This window comes from Ciconia boyciana, chromosome 7, assembly GCF_034638445.1.
Source record: "Ciconia boyciana chromosome 7, ASM3463844v1, whole genome shotgun sequence".
In the NCBI taxonomy this organism is placed as follows: Eukaryota; Metazoa; Chordata; class Aves; order Ciconiiformes; family Ciconiidae; genus Ciconia; species Ciconia boyciana.
In genome coordinates, this window is record NC_132940.1 from 30,580,733 (window position 1) to 30,602,728 (window position 21,996).

At 53.2% G+C, this 21,996-nt stretch overlaps 1 protein-coding gene across 1 annotated transcript; it reads left to right on the plus strand.

The window, feature by feature from the left end:
- Positions 1–7,062: 7,062 nt before the first annotated feature.
- On the plus strand, positions 7,063–14,014 carry GLUL (glutamate-ammonia ligase). The gene is made up of 7 exons (XM_072868808.1): positions 7,063–7,213; positions 8,404–8,594; positions 9,856–10,017; positions 10,285–10,431; positions 10,885–11,012; positions 11,186–11,385; positions 12,314–14,014. Exons 2-7 carry the CDS (start codon positions 8,429–8,431, stop codon positions 12,630–12,632), a joined length of 1,122 nt encoding a protein of 373 aa, XP_072724909.1. The 5' UTR covers positions 7,063–7,213; positions 8,404–8,428; the 3' UTR covers positions 12,633–14,014.
- Positions 14,015–21,996: the final 7,982 nt, after the last annotated feature.

Below are 21,996 nucleotides of genomic sequence, written 5' to 3' on the forward strand. Positions count from 1 at the left end.
GCATGACTCCTAGTTAATTGTGGGGCTGGTGCTGGGGACCCCAGGGTGACAGTCCTGGGCTGAGGGCACCAGCTCGCTCCATCACCCCGAGCAAGTGAGCTCATTTCTTTGAGCATCGCTGCGCTGCCCTGTGCAAGGAGGATAACTGTGGTGCTGTACCAGGCCAGGAGGGACGTGACGGAGACTCGTGAAAGCATTTTAAGAGATCATGCCTGAACTGTCCGTGCACACGTGTGTGCCCTGGGGAGGTCACGTCCTGCCACGCTGCAAGGCCCAGGCTACACTGCATTAATTCAAATGCTTGAAACTGTTGATTTTTGACAGCGGTGGGTAGTGTGCATGTCCTCGTGGTGCACGTGGGATGCATGTCCTTGTGGTGACAACGAAGCCATGAGCTGCAAAATATCTGCTTATTCTAGTGGTGCCAGGCAGCGCTGCAGGAAGAGTTATGGGAGACCCTGGGGAAGAGTAGCTCTGATCACAAATTCATAAGGATTTTTGCTGCTAAGCCCAAGAGACAAGAGGAGAGGGCGTAGGGATGAGCTGGCGTGGTGGCTGTCTCACATACGAAAGACTCAAAAGTCCTTGGGGAAAGGTTGCAACTGTCAAAAAAACATATTTGCCAGTTGGCAACTGAGCAGATGCCCAGTGAGCTCCTCAGAGGCTGGTGTAGCTCCACTGGTGCCCATCCAGCCCTGGGCTGACCTTGGCGGGACTGTGCCAGTTTCTGCCGGGAAAGGACCCAGGTTGTGAGCAGGAACAGGCTGACACGGATACTGTGGGAATACATGGGGCCACTGCCATGGAGTCTCACCCCAAAAGGTCTGGCAGGATGGAGCCCCACTCAGCCCAGCTGCAGCTTCCTGGGGTTCGCTCCGTGGGTGCGTGGGCACGTCTGTTCGTCTTGTCGCAATGGCTCCTTGCAAAAGGAGCTCATGTGAGCTGTGTGGCTATTAAGAAAAAAAAAAGGCTTAAAAAAAAGAGACTTAAAAAAATAGATGGACACATGAGCACAGCCCAGATTTAGAAGGGGGCTCGGAGAGGAACACAGAGTGGCCGGACTCTTTGTACAAAGATAAGGGCAGGGTTGCAACACCAAACACGTCAGAAGGGCTTCGTTCCCTCTCTGTCCAAGCCCGAATTACCCACGTCCTCCATCCCCCCGCGCAGGGAGCAGCCTCTGCCAGTGGCAGAGCCTCACACTCCCGGGGTGGCAGAGGGGACAGGGCTGGGTTTCTTATCCTTGCCCAACATAAACTGGCACGGCTCGCCACAGCAGCGAAGTCCAAGGCTGCCTGACCGCGGGGTCAGCCTCGATGCCTGTGGTTGCTGGCAGTTTGCAGCCTCCCCAGGCAGCCCAGCCTGCCCCTTTTGGTGCTGTGGGTCGGGTGGGGGTTGTTTCCCTCCCCAGCTCTGGTCGGTACTCGCCGACCCACAGCAGCCCCAAACACCTCTGCGTTGCTTTTGGTCTCAGGTGATGGTCTACAGCCCCTTCAAGATGGGAAACTCCAGCATGAGGGAGCGGTGCAAGCACCTTGCTGCACAAACCTGCTCTCCCTCTGGCACAAGTATCATATACCCAAAGTGAGCTTTTGGGGCAAGACCGGGTTCTCCCCCCCCCCCCCCCCCCCAGCCCCAGCCTGTTCTCATATGAATAGTTTAGGGCACCTCAAAGACTGCATCAGCAATGGGTTTGATCCTTTTGGGCCCATAGCACCTTAAAACTGGAATTGTCTGAGGTCTCAGGTATGGCAGTTCAGCTTTAAATATTCCTTTCTTGAATATATTAGGATTTTTTTTTTAATGTGATGCTCAGTCTCCTGGGTGCGTAAGACTTGTTCGCTCAGCGAGGACATCTCTGGTATTTCCTTACATGAATTAGAAGTATTTTTGAGCTTATTGCCATCTGCCTGTAGTCTCCTTGCTTGGGATTTACGGTGAAGACTGGGCTCTGACCCGTTACACCTGACAGCCCCTGCAGCAAGCTCTGCGTTTGCTTGCCTCTCCTCCAGCTCAAGTGAAATTGCTCATGTAACCTTATACGCGTGGCTGGGTCTGTTGACTTCACCAGTCCAGGTTAAGCATGTGCTGTGGCAGGATGGGGACCTAATTCAGCCATAAAGGAAGAGGCACGGACAACAGCACTTTGCAGTTGCCTTTTATAATTTACAATGTTGGGCCTGGATCCTACCATTGAATCCACTTGGGCAGTGCTTTGAGGATTTCTGCACTCTCACTTATGGAACTGTGAAGTGTATTAGGCTGAAATTAGTCTGCCAGCCACAGTTAACACAGCCCTGACCTAGCTGGGACTGCATTTAGCAGCATGAACAGCGCTAATAAAAAAAAGACAAAAAAAAAAAAAACAAACCAAAAAACCAACCCTGCCAATGCATACTGTGACCAATTTCCAACTGCAGGGAAAGGCATGCGCTAAGCACTCCCTGGGATATTCTCCACCCTTGTACAGAGCAAACCGAGCCAAGCAATTTCTAGGTCTCAAATCCCGCCTGCCCCTGACGTTCTCATCTTCCAGCTTCCCCTGGTCGCTTTTGAAGGCCAGCACGTGCTTGTCCACAGTGGCTCCTGCTCGCTGAAGACGCTCGGCCTCTGCGCAAGGTCTGCACGTGTGCAGGGCAGAGCCGGCGAGAGGTAGGTGCTGCCTGCCGGGGTTGCTGCCCAACTGGCCCGGAGCTGGCAGCGGTGATGCCCCTTCTGCAAAGAGCCCTCCCCGGGGGAAGCCAGGGAAGGGGGCTGCTCGGGGACGAAGCAATGCCATGGTTTCCTGTGAGGGGTGGCAAGGTGGGCATCAGGCATGGCGACTGGCACCAAGGTGGCTGAGAAAGGGGTGGAGAGGCATGTGCAAGCAACCAGGGGGGTTTGCACGAGGTTTTCCTGGCTGCTGCAGTCCAAGGCCCCTCTTCCTCTAAATGCGTCATGGGTGGGTATTGCAGCTGAGCTGTGTAGGGAGGGAGCTTTTTTTTCTTTGCGTGTGCCTCTGCACGTTTTTATTTATTAATTGGCTTTCCTAAATTGCCCTTCTGTACAGCCCAGGTAATCTGCTCTGCTTCTGAAAGCCCTCTGGTCACCACCCCTCGGCTACCCTTGACCCTGGCAGCATCTTCAAAGGGAGCATGGGCCTGCTGCGGAGCGTGCAATGTTTGCTCACTTATCGGGCGAGCAGCTACCGCCTCCCTGCCTTGGGGGGTTTCATCAGCCTCCCGCAGCGCTCCAGGGGAGACCGGTCGGCCACCGCTGCTTGCACAAGGTCAGTCCCCCAGGGCGCAGACGTTTCCCTCGCCCCGCAGCGAGCTCCCTGTCCTCCGTGGGTGACTGCTGTTCGAGTCTTATCGGGGCAACTTGTTAATTAAGCGCTCGCTCATCTCCCTGAGGCATTAACTTCATTTTTCCTGCCCCTGCTAGTCATGGGTAAAAGGGGCTGCATCTCCAGTTCCTCCAGCCCCGTGAGTCCCTCTGGAGCCCAGGTCCCAGTGACAGTGGGCATGCTGTGGTGGGTCCAAGCAGAGGCAGCTGTACCCAGAGGTGGGCAGAGATGGAGGTGATGCACCATCAGGACATCCCAGCCCATGTCTGATCTCACTCGGGTGCGTTTCAGTTCCTTATGCAGGATCTCGCAGCCCACAGCGCTTTCCTATATGGGTCTGAAAATGGTGTATCTGAATTTGGAAACGTCTTAGATGTCGGGCACGGGAAGAGGAGAGATGCTCGTCCCTCCTCCCTCCCAGCTGTGCCACTGCTGGAGGCTGGGGCATTTTGGGTGCGTCAGGCCTCCTCCTAGGATCTAACTGGTCACAACAAAATGGACCATTCCTTCTTCCTCTGTGATATCTCTGTTTAAAAAAAAAATTATTAATTTCTATTTAAGAATATTTTTTTTTAGTGCTGGTGAAAGGCAAATGGGTATCTGGGCTTAGTGGACCAGGTCTGCATCCTGTTGGGGTTGAGATCCCAGGGATGGCCAGCTCTCGAACTGCAGGGCCTACAGTGAGGGGCCACCCTTCAAGATGGCCCTAGGGAGCTGGGAAATAGTCCCAGCACTGCAGGAGCAAAGCCAGTGGCCACCTGCCCCAGGGCCTGAGCCACAGAGAAGTTTCATATCCTGCCTTTTTAACCCTTGAATTCCACTCCCCTTTTTTTTTTTTCTCCTTGTGTTGTGACATTTCTGCATTTTAATGCATTCCCAAATTCATGAGCCTGCACTTTCAGGGGGTCCCAGCAGCCAGGCGGGGGTGCAAGGCCCCTGTAGCAAGAGCAAACTGCCCAGGGCAGTTGGGGACATGAGGACAGGGATGAGGGGGACATAAGGACAGGGATGGGTCACAGCAGCCCCAGCAAGGCATGGTGGGGAGGGAAGCCATGGGTGCTTTGCTGCTGCTTGGCTCCTGGCTGGGGTCAGAAAAAGAGATGCCAGGACCAGGCAAACATAAGAGCGGGCACGTCTCATCCTAACCATGAGAGACTTGACCGTCCTGGTCCCTAGACCTCTCCTGGAGAGACGGGGGACCTCGCTGTGTGCTGTCCCTGCCGGGTTTGCATTGCTGCCTTGGAGGCAGAAGGCTGCAAAGTCCAGCCCTGACCAACCCCCCCAGCTCACCAGGCGCTTTCCAACCCTGGCAATTCTCGCAGGATATAAACTGTGCCGGAGGGAAGCGCCGGGGCAGGCGAATAAAGGTGTTCCCACGAATTAATAGGAGGAAGAAAGAAAAACATGTGCCAGTTGGGACTCGCCCCTGGAGCAGCGCATTGTCTCTGGCGGGCTCCCTGCGCATGTAGAGCGGGGCCCTTTGAAGGCTGATTTAAATCCCCTCCTGGGAGGTGTCACCTGTTGGCATCGTGCCTTCCCCAGCTCCCCGATGAGGTTTTTGTCTCGTTGAACGCTGGCGACAATAAGGGTCACTGGAGCACGCAGCTGGGCGAAGGCGCAGGCTGAGCCGTGTTTCCCAAAAAAACCCCGGCAGCCTGCAAGGGGAGGAGGGGAAGGCAGGCGGTAAACAAGCTGCCGTGAGCCCTGCGGGACGGCCAAGGGACGCTTCTCCCCCCGCCGGCTTCCCGGGAGAGGGCGCTGGCCCCGCGGCTGCAGCGCCCGCCTCTTCTCCGCTGGCTCGTAAACATGTTGTGCAGGGAGAGGGCATGGGCACGGGACTGCCACCAAACCTCCCCCGGGGCAGGCAGCGACATCCTCCCAGCCCAGCCGCGAAACCCTTGCCCACGCTGGGGGTCTCTCCCAGGCAGGGGTTTGCTAGCCGGCATGCATTTATTGGATGGAGAGGAGATGTTTACAGTGCGAGCTGCCTTTGCTCCCCGCTTCCCTTCGGGGTTGCTTGGAGTTCAGCGGGTGGAAAGAGGAGCTGCCCGGCCCCGAGGCTCGGATGGCATGAGGGTCACCCCACGCCGCAGGGACTTCCACACGTAAACACCCTGGGCTTGTTTGCAGCCACCTCTGGTGGCCAAAGTTTCTGGGAAATTTGCAGGTAGCAAGCACATTTCCAAGAATTGAGAGCTATCAGAGCTGTCAGTGTCCCAATTAAACAAACTCTCTCTGCAAACCTAGGGAAAAGGGTTGGGCATGGCTTTACATTGCCTGTGGCTTGTCAGCTCCCCTTCATGGAAGCTATTTTGGGTCTCCCCTCGCCTGACTGGGTCTCGGCACCGGCTCCTGCCTCCTCTTTCTTCAGCTAAGCTGTTAGATTGAGGTGACCACAGCCAAACTTGGTCTGAATATAAGATCCTGAGCTAATTTCTATGGGTAAAACACAGTATTTGTTTCTGTGTTGAAACCTTTGCTCTATACATAGTGTGCAGGAACTGGGGTATTGGAGGAAGGCAGTTTCTCTTGTAATGCTTGGTGGCTTTGCCTTGCCCAAGCAATGTGAGGAGGTGAAAAGCACCTGAATTTCACCTTGGACCTGGACGGCCTCGGGGGATTAATACACACTTATAGCTGCTGCAAGGTTGTGGCAAAGAATGAGCCAGGTTGTCCCCGGAGGGAGGGTGGGGACCTGGTTCTTGACATGGGCAATAAATCAAGGTGAGGCCTTAGCCAGCACTTCCACCTCCTCCTGGCTGAGGATCTAGCTCTCCCTGGCCACTTTCCCCCCAGACTGGCTGTAGAGAGGCTGTGTCTTCAGCAGGGTGGCTGTGATGGTCAGGAGGGTCCAGCTTCTGGAGGGATAGCAATTAATTTTGGTGCCACCCCCCCGAGGCTGGCATGGGGCAGCCCAGGATCCTGTCACCCCAAGGCAGGCGTGTGGGTGGCGTGTGTTTGGCCTGGTACCACACAGGTGGCAGCTCTTTTTGCTAGTGCTGGCATCTCTTTCCAGCCCCTTGGGTCCGGCCTGGGAGGTGCAGAGGGCTGAGCAGGAGCCGGGATGGTATAGCGAGTGAGCTGCCGGGGTGGAAAAATACTGGGTAGTGCCTGCAGTTTCCTGGGTGCCCCTTGTCACTCGGGTGCCTCTGAAGTGGGTGCTCCCACACCCACGGTGGGGCTGGGGGTTTCTCCTCCCTCATGTGACAGTGACCAATCCTGTGCCCTGGAGCCAGGGTCTTGGCTGCAAATCCAGGTGCTGGAGCCTGTTACCTGCTCCAAAGGGCAAAGCGGGGCATTGAGCAGGCACTGCCTGTTCCCCCACCCCCAAACATGTGCACCAAGCCAGAGCCTGGGCCCAGGGCTTGGGGGGCCTCCAAGTTCCTCCCTCTCTTTCCCCGCTGCCCTGTTTACCCAGGGCGGCCGATTTCCATCCCTGTGAGTTATGCAAAAGCAGCCGCTAATGTAAACGCCGCGGAAAGGCCTGGATCCGCTCCCGCCGCCGCTTTCCCACAACTATGTGAGATGAGGGGTCATTTTTTCGGGCCGGGAGAGTTGCAAAAAGACCCCAACACCTCCCCCGTCCCTCGGCTTTCTGCCCCCCCCCCCCCCCCCGCTGCAGGGCGAAGCGGGGGACTTCCCCCCCGCCCCCCTTCCCAGGGACGGGGGGCAGGGGCAGCCCGGCCGCGCCGCCGCCGCTGCCGCCGGAGGAGAGGGCGGGGCGGCGGCCCCGTGTCCCCCCCGCCGCGGCCCCGGCCTGCCCCGGCCCGGCCGCCGCTGCCCAATCAGTGCGGCGGGGCCGGCGCTGCGGCGCCATAAAGCGGCGGCGGGCGCGGCCCCGGGAGCTGAGCGTGGGAGTCCCGCGCCCGCCGCCGCCGCCGAGCCCAGGTAACGGCCCCGCGGGGGAGGGGGGGTGCCCGCGCCCGGCCGCCACCCGCGCCTTCCCCGCCGCAGCCCCGCCTTGTGCCGGAACCGGGGCTCCCCGGCGGCTGTTTGGCAGCCGGCGGAGGGATCTTGTAGGGGAAGGTTCCTGCTTCGCCGTTTTTTTTTTTTTTTTGGGGGGGGGGTGGTGGAGAGGCAGCTCGAGTTTTCTCTTGAAAACAGATGCTTTTTGCAGTTTTTTTCTTCACAAGGCTCTTCAGCTGCTTGCTTAAATAGGGGCGGCTTCCTCCCTGCCGGGAGAGGTACGCGTGGGTGCCGCTTCCCGCACTGGAGCAAGGCCGGTGGGAGTCCCCCGGGGCGAGCAGAGCCCCGCGGCCAGCGCAGAGGAGCCCCGCCATAGCCGGGTGGGCTGGGGCGGGATTGTCCGGCAGCCCGAGCAGAGGGTTGGGGTGTTGGAGTGACTTTCCAAGTCACTTCAAATTTCCAAATTGTTTGCATTTCCGAGCGCCTGCAAACGCGCGTGGACCCTGGCTGCCGTGGTCCTGACACACGTGGGCTGGCTGTCCCTGGGAGCCCAGCTCCAGGCTCTGTTGGGCTTGTGGGGATGCTGCAGCTCTCGCCGCCTGGGACCAGAGCCCCTTCAGCCTCCCCATCGCTGCCTGGAGGCTGCTGCCAGGGTTGCTCAGGGGTTGTTTGCGTTGCCCGTTGCTTTCTTTTGCGATGCCTCCTGCCCTAGACGAGGCTTGTATAACTTCAGACCAGCTGATCTGAGAAGGCAGCTGGGGCTGGCAAGCCCTCCTCACTGAAGCAAGTGTATTAAGAAAGCTCCGGCTAAGCTTTCGTGTGCATTAGCCTTGCTCCGGAGCGCTGGTGAGTGTGGAGGTGAAAAGTTCACACAAGGCTGAGGAGCACTTTTGAAGGCTGTTGCTTGGTGGATAAGACCTAGTTTATTGGCAGGACGTGGGTGGGAGTTTGGGTATTAATGGGACGCTTTGAAGGCATCGCTTCTGGAGCAGGGCTTTCCTGGCTGCCTGGGCCACTGGGTTTCCTGCCTGCAGAATGGCATGGGACCGCTGGAGATGGCAGCTAGCCCTGTGGCCAAGCTGTCTCATGCTCGTCCCTGGCTGGGGGGTGAAAAATCTGGGAGCGCAGGGAAGGGCTCACAGTTGGGGTTGTTTTTTGTATCCTCCCTGCAGGAACCCCCTCGTCCGGTCTGCAGCCATGGCCACCTCAGCGAGCTCCCACCTGAGCAAAGCCATCAAGCACATGTACATGAAACTGCCGCAGGGAGAGAAGGTCCAGGCCATGTACATCTGGATCGATGGGACAGGGGAGCACCTCCGCTGCAAAACCCGCACGCTGGACCACGAGCCCAAGAGCCTTGAAGGTGAGAGGGCAGGTGCAGGATTCACAGCCCCTCACCGGGTGGAGGAAGCAGCTGCCCTTGGCTGCTCTGGAGAAAGGATGCCGTTTCTCCCTTTTCAGTGCAGAAGGATCGTGTTTGGGGAAGACACCGCTCCTCACCCCCTCCCAGTTACCTTCTTCCCCAGATACCCCGGGGGGATGTTCCCAGCTCTCCAGATGTGGCCTTTCAGTGAGATGCCTGGGGTTGGGAGCTGGTCCCTGGCACTGCCCCTGCAGTGGAGGGGGCTGTTGGCAGGGGCTGGGGGCTGTTGGCAGGGGCTCGGCAGCCCATTGACTCTCAAGTACTCGTTTTGGCCGGAAGTAGTTTGGCAGAAGAAAGTGGAGGGGAAAGAATGGAGCTATCCGGTGTAATTAAGAGCTTGTGTCCCTCAGAACAAACAGTCCCAGCTTACACAATAATAGCATTAGGATTTTCCCCAGGTTGCCATGGTGCTGGCTGGAGACAGTTATGAAATGAAAATACTGTGTGTGACTGAGCAGAATTATCTTTATTTTATTTTTATTTTTTCCTCTCTCCTTTCCCCTTTTCCCTCTAAGGGAGTGGTTGGCACAGCTCCTTCGAAATCTTTGTGCTTCCCATCCTCCCACTTTCCCCCCAGGATATGGAGGAGATAACATTGCCCGGGTGGAGTTCACTGCTGCTCCTGCTGTGCTTTGACCTGGAGGGCAGTGCACAGCCAGGAGGGGTGGGTGAGGGGGCCAAGCTGTCCATACTCCTCCTCCTCCTCTGTATGAGACTCCACCTATATGTGATTTGCTTTCCCACCTTCTCTGGGCCATGCCACAGCAATGAAAGTATTTCATGGCTCCCTTCATTCCTACAGCTTGAAGATATCTCATGCTCTACCGTCTCCCAGCTTGCCTAGCCACCCCTGCGAGGAGACTGGGTGCTCTGCTTGTCTTCGTGGTTGTTGCGACATGGGAAGCATCCTCAGCACTGCTTGGTTCACTTGGTCTTGGCCAGCAGCCCAGCTCCTTGTGTTTCCCAGGGTGGCTGGGGAGTTGCACTCCCCTGTTTTTTGCTTGTTTTGTTTGGTTTGTTTGTTGTTTTTTTTTTGTTTCCCCCATTTGGAACAAAATTGGCTGAGCTGGGATTAAACCTATTGTAGGCCTGTTCTCTATAAGCGTCTTCACCTCTGTAATACTGGAGGGCGGCAGGGAGCCTATCCTCCTGGTGAGCTGGGGCCCTGGGTCACTGTGGCTCATTCCTCTTTCCACTCCAGATCTCCCCGAGTGGAATTTCGACGGCTCCAGCACCTTCCAGGCTGAAGGCTCCAACAGTGACATGTACCTGCGACCTGCTGCCATGTTTCGGGACCCTTTTCGCAAGGATCCCAATAAACTAGTCCTCTGTGAGGTCTTCAAATACAACCGCCAGTCTGCAGGTGAATGGACCTTCTCCTGGTGGAGGTGGTGTTTCTGGGGAGAGGAGAGGGAGACCTGTCCAAAGGCTGTTCATGCCCTTAGCATCATGCATGAGACAGAAATAATCCCTGCCCTGAAAGTAAAAGGCAAACAAAGTGCTGGTGGTGGAGAAAGGGCTGGTCCTAGGATTCGTCACCAATGCTGCTGGGATGCAAACTGTAAATAAAGTGGAAATGGGGAATGGAGGTGGAGATGCTAATAAGTCTCATGTTGCTTTTCAATTTTAGAGACAAATCTCCGACACACCTGCAGGCGGATTATGGATATGGTGTCCAACCAGCACCCCTGGTTTGGGATGGAGCAAGAGTACACTCTTCTGGGAACAGATGGACATCCATTTGGCTGGCCTTCCAACGGTTTCCCTGGACCCCAAGGTAACTTCTCAGGAGTCTGTGCTGGACCAAGTCAGGAGTCCTTGATGCCATGTTTGAACTGTAATCCGTGTGATGCAGCTTAAATGCTTCAGGCGAGCTGAAAGATTCAAGGTGGACAATAGCAAGCAGGATATTGGCAAAAACTAACCTATGAAATTAAGATTGTTACAGAAGGGCTAAGATGAAGATTGGTCACATCTAAATTTGCTGCTTGGTTTGTTAGTCTGCAGGTGACTTAAACTCTTGCCCAGCATGACAGAGCACAAGCTCAGACTTTCAGAGGGAATTGCTTTGTGTCAGTGCTCTGCTCTGCTAGTGCTTCCATGAAAAACAGATTTTGGGGCTTTTCCACGCATCCCAAGCCTTTGGAGAGTTCTTCCCTGTGTGTGCTTGGTCTTCATGAATTTAAGCCTTTTTCCTCCTGGAAACTCATGTTCACCTGTGCTGTTGCAGGTCCGTACTACTGCGGGGTAGGGGCAGACAAAGCCTATGGCAGAGACATTGTGGAGGCCCACTACCGAGCGTGCCTTTATGCTGGCGTGAAAATTGGAGGAACCAATGCAGAAGTGATGCCAGCCCAGGTAAATTGTTTTAAGTGCCTTGTGGAATGAGACAGTACAGAAGAATCCCAGGCAGCGGGAGCTTTTGGCTCTGAGCCGTGTAGTTTTATCAACAATCAGAACATAAGGGGGTGGGAAGTGTCTCACTGTGAGTGTCTCTGCACCACTGAGCCAGTCGCTCCTCCTTCTTGTAGTGGGAGTTCCAGGTGGGACCATGTGAAGGGATTGAGATGGGGGATCACCTCTGGATTGCACGCTTCATCCTCCATCGGGTGTGTGAAGACTTTGGTGTCATTGTGTCCTTCGATCCCAAACCCATCCCTGGGAACTGGAACGGTGCTGGCTGTCATACCAACTTCAGCACCAAGAACATGAGGGAAGATGGAGGTCTCAAGTAAGTTTTTTGAGATGGGCTAGTAGTATCTGTTTGCTAGGCAGCAGGCTGGACTTGCTTGGCAGCAGCGAGCTTTTTGCAGGGCTTTTGACCACATGGGAGATGTCACTCTGGTGCTTGGCATTATGTTTGAACCTTTCTTCTGGATTTTTATTTTTATAATGATACACTGCCTTCTTGATGCTGGGTGGGAAATTCAGCCAGCAGTACAGCTCCATCAGTGCTGACAGAAGCACAGGTGGCCAGGATGCAGCTATTTCTAACAGGCTGTCCAGCTCTTGATCTGCCAATTCTGCAAACAAACTGACTTGCTCAGCATAGGCCTTTTTTTGTTTATAACCATGATAAAAGAGAAGGACCATTTGCTTCTGTCTAGGCCAGGCTGTGGAAGCAAATGCCATGTTTTCTTAAACAAGAAGATCCTGGAAATGTAAAACCAGAGTTCCCATATGGGACTGATGTGCGATGTGCAGGCAGGGACCTTACAGCACTGGGTTGCAGTGGAGCCCTATGAAGGGATTCCTCCTGGCAGCTGTGTTTTCTTGCCTTAATCTTAGTGATGCCCTGAGATAATGAGCCAACCTGTGACCATGTGAGCTTCCCAAATAGAAACTTCTGTGTTAAGGAATCTCCTCTCTGAGAGCAGGTTCCCCAGGGCAATGTGTCTGTGGGATTTGGCCGTGGGTCAAACTGGTGTCCGCACACGCAGCACTCCCGAGGGACCTTTTGAGGCCATGGGGATCCTTTTCCGAGAACCAGCCTGAGTCAGAAGTAGGAGTGGAGACAAGCCCTGTGTTGAGATGATCAGAAAAGTGGGTTGTAGGGCATAGGCTTCATCATGAAGTGGCTTGAGGACAGCAATGAATCTGCTGTCACTTGGATGCTCATACCTCACTGTGTGTTCCCCTCTTCCTTGCACCATTTGCAGGCACATTGAAGAGGCCATTGAGAAGCTGAGCAAGCGTCACCAGTACCACATCCGTGCCTATGACCCCAAAGGGGGGCTGGACAATGCCAGGCGCCTGACAGGTTTCCATGAGACATCCAACATCCACGAGTTCTCTGCTGGTGTGGCCAACCGTGGTGCCAGCATCCGCATTCCCAGGAATGTGGGCCACGAGAAGAAGGGCTACTTTGAGGACCGCCGGCCCTCCGCCAACTGTGATCCTTATGCTGTGACAGAGGCCCTCGTCCGCACATGTCTCCTCAATGAAACTGGAGACGAGCCTTTTGAGTACAAGAACTAAGCAGACTGTGCCCACAAACACCGCCTTCCCCCCACACTTCCCGCACCCCTAAACTTCCCTTCTAGATGTAATCCTGAGGGTACAAGATAACACATTTTGTGTCTCAGTAACTCTTGTTGTCTTGAGGTGGGGAGGAAGGCAAATTTAGTTTTATCAATGTCTGTTTGTCATTGACTCTTCAGAAGACAAGAGGAGGAGAGGGTGTTAGAGAACTTTTAACCACTGTTTTATTTTTTGTCTAATTCATGCGTACATCTGATGGGATCCAGTGGCTTCCAGGGACAGACTGCACATACAAAAAGCGAGTAGGCAAGTGGAAAGCTTAAAACTATAGCTGACTCCCCCAAGAGTCAAATTTGGGGTGTTAGCCCCATCGCTGGCTCTCTGCAGGCTAATGGTTCTCTAAGGTTGGTGCCCTTCTGTGGAGAAGGGAAGGCGAGAGCTGCGATGGGCCCCATGTGCTCCTGCCTGTGTGGTGTGATGGAGGGATCTTCACCCTCTGGCCACTCTGAGGTTTCTGGGAATCTGGCATTGAGCTCAGCGTAGAAGCATTGAGGAGAACTCCTGGTTCTGTCACTGGAAGTTAACTGGTCTCTGGCTCATAACACAGAGTGAAGTAGTATTTTTCTATTTAAATATAAAATGAACAACAAAATATATATATGAAAGTGGGTTGTTTTTTTTTTTTTTAAAAAAAAAAAAAGAGATGACGTTCCAATGACTCGCACAGCTAGAGCAGGCAGAGCTCCTGAGGATGCTGTCAGAGGGCCTCCAGGTGGGACCGAGGGTGAGCTTGGAGAGCTCGGTGGAGAAGAGTCAGAGTTGTTTCAGCATGGAGTGGAGTTTGCAGGAGGCGGTTCCCAGACCCGGGAAGCCTGCAGAAGCATTTATCACTAACTCAAGCAGCCGTGACGCGCTTATGAGCGTGTTAGATCAACAGGAGGAAGGTGTCCTGAACTAGGAGTTGACGGGTCAACTTAACCACATTCTGGACAGAGCTGTGGGTGTTTTACCTTTCCAGCGGGGCTAGCATGTCACTAAAGCAGGGCTTTTGATAAAGGAAAAAAAGTTTTAGATGATTTTTTTTTTTTTTCATAATGTTCTTAGTTTCTAAAACTGAATGGTTTTACAGAGACTGTTGATGTCACTGTTGTGTCCTGGCTCTTGGGCTGCCTGCTGTGATGGGGGCTAGGAGAAGGGAGAGGCCACCTGTCCCTCCCGGCCAGCCCTGGCACCTCCCAGCTCATGCTGGGGGGTTCAAACGTTCCAGGATTTTACACTTAGGTATCTTAGATGGTGCCAGTTTATATTCCATTGCATTTGGACTTCTTCCGAATAGTTTTTTTTTTATATAATAAAAGAAAAAAAGAACAAAACCTTAATTCTGACTTCTACCTCCTTTCTGTGATTCGTCCTGGCAGCTTCTCTTGTATGCATGTTGCCTTCACTATTTGAAGGGAATTTGACCCTGATAGTGGGTAGACTTTGGCTTTTCACTTTTTTCTTGCAATCCACGTGTGCTCTCCAGAAAATGGGGTTTTGTAGGTGGCTGTAGATTCTCTGGTGGGTGATGGTCTAGCTGTGACTGGAGTGGGGTTCTGTTGGTATGGGAAAGGGATGGGGCTTGTGAGTGTCCATAGGGAGGGTTATGGGGTAAGCATAGGTGTTTGTGCATCTCCCCAGTCTCCTCCACACAAGTTCTACAGGATGCAGAAATCCCACAGAAAATAAAATTCCAGCAAACTTCATGAAAAAAGGGGCTTTGTGGAAGAGGACCCTTTCCATTCTCCCTATGGAGAAAATGCTGCTCATTCACCTTTGGTATAAGACCAGGCATTTAGAAAAGCAAGCAAGGTAGTAGAAATGTGTCATGTTGCTCCCCAAGTCCTTCATTTAGCTTGTAGTGCTACTTCCTACCTCCCCAAGAGGTGCTTTCTTCAGGGGTGGATGCTTTAACCATTCCCATTTTAAAATATGGATTAACCACACATGAGCATCCTGCTGGGCTGACGAGGCCATTACTGCCATCACATTTTTATGGACCAAGTGGTCTTCTGCATCTCTGTTCTGGGGCACGTTCAAGGCAGCACCTTCCTCACCATGGTCCCAAAATTACCCTATCTCCCTGTGCCCGTGTGGGGTAGAGCATCACTGGAGCAGAAGCGAAGTGGATACCATGTCCTTTCCTCCGATCGTGACATGACCACAAGGACTTTGGCCTCTGTCTGGGCTGGAGCCAGGGGTACTGCAGCCAGCAGAAACCCACACTGCTCTGGAGTAACTCACGAGCCCAGAGACGTTGGGGTTTGCTGCTGATTTGGGTGCAGGGGGGGCAGCTATTATTCTTTCTGCCTTCCAAGAAAATGTTACGGAGGAAAAAATGGATTACACCTAAATTAAGGAAACTTCTGTAAGGGCATTTGTACATAAGGAGGGACAAGACATGGTAATGCTTTTTTTGAGGTTCCTGTACTTCTGACCACTGTGTATCCTCGAGGCTGGAGCCCTGTCCCTCCAGAAACCCTTTTCTCACGGGGAACAAAGGAATTGGGAAAAGTGGGCATGGCTTAGTTTTGGCCACCAAGCATCACCAGCAGCCAAGGCAGTAGGTGATGGGCAGCCCGGTATTGTCCTGGGGCTAAACACCACCTCCCTGTGCCTCACAGAGCCTCATCAATGCAGAGACGTGGACTACCATTTGTGCCCCCCCCCCCGCAGAGGATGCCGAGAGGATGCCGTCTCCAGGCTGGGTGATAACAGGAGCAGGCTTCAGTCTTTTGCTTCTCCAGCTGCCTTGAACATAAATTTAGGACAGGAATTTGATGCTTAATGGTTCCTCTTGTTCTCAGCTGAGAAAGCATTTACTCACTCACTTCACAATTACCCAACTGAAAACAAGGTCAAAACAACAAACATTGTGCTGCAAATGGCTTTTCAGATGGTTATTAAAAATATATGTTAATAAAAGACTAGGATGAGTTAGAAGGGAAAATCCTTCCTTTCCTCTAGATACTGTTTTCTGACTTTTTGCCTAAAGTCTCCTTTGCAGTTACCTAAACACCAATTCCCAACTATGTAGGGTAGAGAGGCCTCCTCTTAAGATTGTGGAGCTCTTGCAAATTGAGCCTGAAACCTTTAGAAGCTGTATTTACTGCTTATGTATTTATATGAAACATTTCGACTTTTAATCTTAGCCTCTCAGGAGGAAGTGAATCCTTTTTCTCTGTTTACTCACATATCCTTAAAATGTGAACAATGATACAGAAACGTTCACTGAATACAAGAAAATGCAATTATTGGTCCCAAAGGGTTTGCCAGGCACATCAGAACATCCGGAACTGCTCCAAATGAGGCAGTCAAAAATAGCACCAGCTTTTTGAAGTGCCTGTTGGTTGTGCTCCCTTTTAATCAAACACCAGCTTCGGAGACAAGGCTGCTCCAAAACAAGGCTTTTCCCCATAACTGAATTTTAAGGCAATCAAAATAATATTAGCCACAGCTCCCTTCAAGTATAGCCTGCAGCAGATGAGCTAATCAAGATCACACTTGCAGCGTCTTTTAACACTGGGCTGTGCCAGCCCAATTACTGTGAGGACACGAGGCTTTTCTCTTTCTGAAAAGCCTGATGAATTAGGTGTGTCTGGTTGGGTTTCTTCTACCCTTTCACACTTTCAGAGTGCCCTGATGCTGCTCCAGTATCCACATACCACTTCTCTTACTTTTGGGGGGGGGGTTAGCACTATTTGATCTTCCTAGATTACCTTTTTTGGTAGATCAGCCTTTGCATCCTTATGCAGCCTCTGGCTGTGACCACCTCTCCCTTCCTGAACACAGCTTCTGGAGGAGAAATCAGCCAGTTTTAGGTGGGGAAGGTTTTGCTGAGCTGTCTTTTGGATGCCATTACCTGGGGGGGAGAGAGGCACTTCTTCTTGTTGCTAGGCAAAATTGTTTTTATTTCTCCAAGTCTGTGTTTTTCCCTTTTCCTGGGATGTTGATATTGGCCCGTGTGACTGTCCTGCACCTCTTTCTTCCCATGGAGGATGGGAAGGGATGGTCCCAGGAAGGGAGCCAGACACAGACTGCTGAGGGGGTGATTTGCAGAGCTCTGCAAGAGCCCCTGTTTGTGTTTGAACCTCATGTTATCAGAGCAGCCCTGCTTTGCTCTCTGGAAATGTGTCCTGGAGTTTCAGCAGCTCCTCCGGTGTCGTGTTTAGAGAAATCCCAGTTGAGGTCTACGCTTGCTGTTCAGCGGCTGTGTTGTGAGTTGCTGCAGAGCCATAGAAGAGGGGCTGGAGGTCCTTTGGCCTCTTGAAGGAGTCCAGGGCATGCTCTGGAAAGGTGCTGGGGTCCAGCCCACTGGGAACAGGTCAAGTGTGGCCGGTTGGTCGTTTCTTGTGTGACCCACATGAGAAAGGTGGTGGAACCGTGAGGGGAATCCTGCCGTCACGGATGTCAGTAATACGGATGTCAGTAATTCGGCTTCAGCTGAGCTGGGATTTCATCCCACTTGTTCAGTTACTGATTAAACTGAGGACATCTGCTTAGGAAACAAGTGGCAGCTCTTGAAAGGGGAGATCTCCTTAGGTCTGCCTGGCTTCCCCAGCCAGCTGGATGCGGGGTCAGACCTGGGGTGGCTTGTGAGTGGGTCCTCCACCCACAAGCAGTTCTCCTGGCTTTTCAGCTGGGACTGACCACCTATGTGCAGTGCCTGGTTTCACTGTGCTGGCTCTTGCAGCTTTTAAATTTAGTCCTGATTCTCATTGATTGCTGATAAAGGAGCCAGTCCATCTGTAGGATCTGCAGTATGGAGAGACAAATAGCTTTTCCTGAGGTGATGTAGATTATGTGGGATATCAGTCACTGAGTAATGACCCATCTGGATGCCTAAAGGTGTCACTTGTTAATTGCCCGGTTCATGAAGAAATGATGATCTCACCTTGCTTCTTGTGACTCCACTCTGAGCCAGTGCCGGGTGTTTTGGGACTGTCCCCCTCTCTTGTGCAATGACCTTTGATGAAAACATGCCCCAGCCCTGCTGCTCTCCTCACTGAAGTGTCTCCAGGGTCTCCATCCCCAGTGGGAGATGGTGTGGATCAGAGCCTCTCCCAGCTGCTCCTGGAGGTGTCTGGCCTGTGTTTGGAAGGAATGAGAACTGAGGCTGGGGTGCTTCTTGCGGGTTACCGCCCAAAACCTGCAGTGGCCTTGCATGCAGAGCATGCATGGGTTGACCTCAATGGGAGCCTGCCTGGCTGGGGAGAAACCCAGGGTCAGAGGGGGAATTTGGGGGGGGAAATCCATGTTCTGTGACTCCAGAATGAGCACCAGGGCTGCAGCTCTTCACAGTCTTGTAGGAGGACCGAGCCCTTTGCTTCTCCTAAGCCTTCTCCCTCACTGCTCCTTTTCTCCCTTCCCTGGTGAGATTGTGCAAGACTGCTGCATGTGCTGGGGTAGCGGTGCTGGGGGGCAGCTCAGGCTTTACCTCAGCCCAAAAAAATTTTTTTTTTTCTTTTTTTCTTCTCCATCCTGGCCTGCCCACAGGCTGGCATGGCCAGGCTATTTTGCTTTCATAAGCTGCATTATGTAAGCCACGTCTTGAGTGCGGATGCGGTGCCAACTTGGACTCCGCAGCGGGAAGGAGCCACATTCCTCTGCTGCTGGGTTTAATCCCTGCCTCCAGCCACAGTTGGCTTGCTGGGAGGAATCAGAGGGCTGTGCTGTGGTTTCTAATCCCTTGCCCCAGGTGGAGCCAGCTCGTTTGTGTGGAAGGCCTGCTTTACTTTGTCAACAGGTTGTGCCCATGACTCCTCTTAGCAAGCCCTTTCCTTGGCTGCTAGAATTGTTGGCCCAGGCATGCACACCACACCTCCGGACCTTCCTCTCCTCTCCTTGTTTGTTGAACTCTCTGTGCTCCGTGGCTTAAGTTGCGCTTGCTCAGAAAGGCTGGTGGGGGAGAAAAATGGAAGCGGAGACTTCAGCAATTCTAGCCCAAAAAACAGTGGCAAAGGTGGGTTGCCAGGCTGGCATGGGAAGCAGATAGGCTGCAGAGCCTGAGGAAGACCACGTCAGTGCCAACAGCTTCTCCATCTGTCCCACACTGACTGCCCTCCCAGGGTGCCACGTCTGCAGGACGTGACCCTTGTCACAGCAAGGATCTGGAGGAGCCCTGGAGATCCTGCACCCAGGGGTCCTGCGGCACCAGCCTGGCTGGGTGTGGGGTGCAGGACAGCAATGGGTGCTTGGCAGGGTGTTTGTTGGCTCCCCAGCAGCCTAAGCAAGCTGCCTTCAGACCCTGTGCTCAGGACAGATGATCTTCAGTACCCCATTTGGCTGGGCATGGGCTATGTGGGTTTCAGAAGGAAAGGTCCTCTTCCTCCACTCAGGTTTTAGATTAATGCCTTGCTGTGTGTTTTTACCTTCTGTGGGTGCACGAGGCACTAGACTCCACAGTTTTTGCTGGCAACTTTCCCCAGTGCTAAATATGCTGTTAAAATTAGAATTATTAATCAGATACAGGTTTGGGCTGCCTTTTCTCATCACAAAGCCGGGTGGCTCAAGCCCACCTGTATGGCTTGTGGAGATGCTGAGCAGCTGGCTGAATTGCCCAGCTGCTTCTGTCCTGGGCCAGAGCTTGGCCAAAATGCCTAAAATACTGAGAAAGCAAGTGAAGAGGATCCTACTTCCCTACTGAGCTGAACCTGTAGGATTCTGGAAAGCATGCTGGCCAGCAGGTATTTGGTAAAATGCTAGGATCAACATTTGCTTCAACCACAAAAAGCAACCTGCTCATCGCCTCTCCGTGTTCAGGGGATCCTGAGCAAACCACCAAGTTTGAGGTGGGAATAGCTGTGCCCAGGGCTATGTTGTCCAGATGCTATTTCCATTTAGAAAGCTGCCTGGGAACAGCTGGGCTTAGAGCTGGTCTTAGCCTGTCTCTGAAACTTGGAGGCCAGGGCTTCAGCTGGCTGAATCACTGAAAACTATCTATGCACTTGCTCTGAAATACAAGATATTTTCAGACTATTTTCCACCCAGACAGATAACACATGTAGGGTGATTAACTGGCTCCACTTTTTCCACCTCTCCTTGTGGCTGGCTGTCCTGGCAATATCTCCATCTGCTCTTTAAAATGCTTTCACTGTAACATGGATGCCTTCCCTTCTGGCAAATAACCGTGCCAGTGATTAGCAGGTGACGCTGTCACCGCAGGCTGTAGACCTATGAGGAAGCATTTCATTAAGAGAAGAGATTGCTTTGGCGTGGAAGTTTTTTTATCTGTAATCTCTCTAGGATGAAGAAAGCTGCTCGTGAAGCTGGCTGGGGAAGGAGGTGGTCTCTGCACCAGTTTGGGAATGTGCTCCATGTACCAGAGCAGGAGCCAGGGACACTCCATGGATGGTGGTTTGGGCTAAGAGCATCCTAAAGATTTGTCATGCTAGCAGTCTGTGCCATATAAATGTCCTGGACAGAGTGAGGTGTTTCATCTGGGTCATTGAGTCTCTGTTTTCATGGGGAGGGAAAAGAGAGTTGGCAACAGTGCTATCTTACTCTCGAAGTGTGAGTTGTAGAGCTCATGCATGGCAAACCCTACTCACACCAGCTTCTCTGCACAGGGCAGAGAATAGCTCAGAAACATCAAGGGATGAAGGGCAGTATCCAGGACCCTACAGAAGGTGTCTGCCTGGCTTATACAGGCAACAGAGAGCAGAAGGGGTTGAATACAATCTGAACAATGGTACTGCAACACCCCTGCGTACAGGGAGCTGGGCTTTAGCATGGCAGGAGCAGAAGTGCTCTGCGTCACTCCAGTGAGCCACCCACCGTGGCTCCAAAGCACCCGGGAAGGAGTTGGCCATGCAATTTGAGCCTGCACAAGGGTAGGCACGAGTCTTCATGGTTCCTCTTGAAACAAAAGACAGCTCTTCTCCATGTTGTGTCTTGCAAAGAGGCAGCCTGGGCTTGCTGGGGGAGCTTGTGCTGGAGAAGGTCATGAAGCTTGTAAGATGGGAGCTTCTGCTGGAAGATCTGGTCTCGGTAAAACAGAAATCTCTGTGCAAAGGTTGAGGTGGGGGGAAGGCGGTGATGCCACATGGGTTCTGCAGGGCACCTGCAAGACTGGGGGAATGGGTTTCTAACAGGCTGTAGCTGAGCTGGATCACTCCCAGGGGGCCTGTGCAAACAGTGTGTGACCCTGTGTCATGGGGCATCTTGGGTGGGAGCTAGTGACAGCTTAGCTCAAAGAGCTCTCTGACACCCAGCAGCTCACCCTGCTCGTCTCCCCCTCCTATCCAGCCACTGGAAACTGCTCACATGAAATCTAAAGCAAATGCTACAATACTTGTCTTTTTGTTGTGAATAACGTCAGGCCTTTTTTCTGTGTGCACTATTGAAGCAGCAGCTGTATTTCAACCAGCTGGCAGTGCTCTGGGAGGAGATCAAGTGTTCTTAGCAAAGCTGGGCCAGATCTATGGCTGGTGGAAATTGGTGTAATTCTGTTTGACCTCAGCGCTGGGCTGCTTTATACCAACTTTGAATTGGGCTCCCAGACCGAGGCTTCGGGGGATTTTGGGGGGAGGAGAATTGCTCTTTGTAGAGGTGAAATAGTCATGCATGCTGTTAGCGGTGTCTGTCGGAACGGGAAAGTGAGGAGGTCGGCTGTGCGGTCAGGCAGCGGCTGCTGCTGGACAGGATTTCGGTTGTGTGTGTGGGTCTCTGAGCACTTGCTGTTGGCTAGTCCTCTTCTGAAGCATGCCAAAAAAAAAGACTCTTCTGTGTCCGGGGCACCTGGAGCTGTGTATGTGTGGATTGCTATACTCTGCCTGTGCATGCTGCAAGACCAGAGCACCAGCCCTGCCAAAACATCCAGGGCTTCTGGGAAGCATCTGCAGCACCACGTGCTTGTCCTGCAGGATACGCTGTGCCTCCCTCTGCCAGGTACCCTGGGGCAGGTGCCAGCCTTTCTTCTGAGCTCAGGAACAGCTTGTTTTGAATGTCAGTGGCATGGAAAGCAGAGAAATCAGGAGCAGATGTGCCTGTGGGCACCGCTGGCCCATCTCCCTGGTGCGGGCAGGAGTTGTTCCTCTGGCACTGCTGCCTGCAGGCACCGGCCCCTGTGCCACTGAGCCCCAGGACGTGCTGGACCCCCCCGTACCAGCACTGCCCCATTCTCTCAGCCAGACCCCCGTCCTTTGCGCAGAAGGTCTGGGGTAGCAAAGCTGCTCTGTGTGCTGGATTCATTAAAATAGCGTCTCCTCTCGATGCTCAGCTCAACCCTACCATCCCTCTGCTCTGTCTGTCCACTGTGGGCAGCTCAGTGTGGAAGTGGGTTGAGAAGGACGTGGGGGACTGGAGAAGTCTGGGAGGAGTT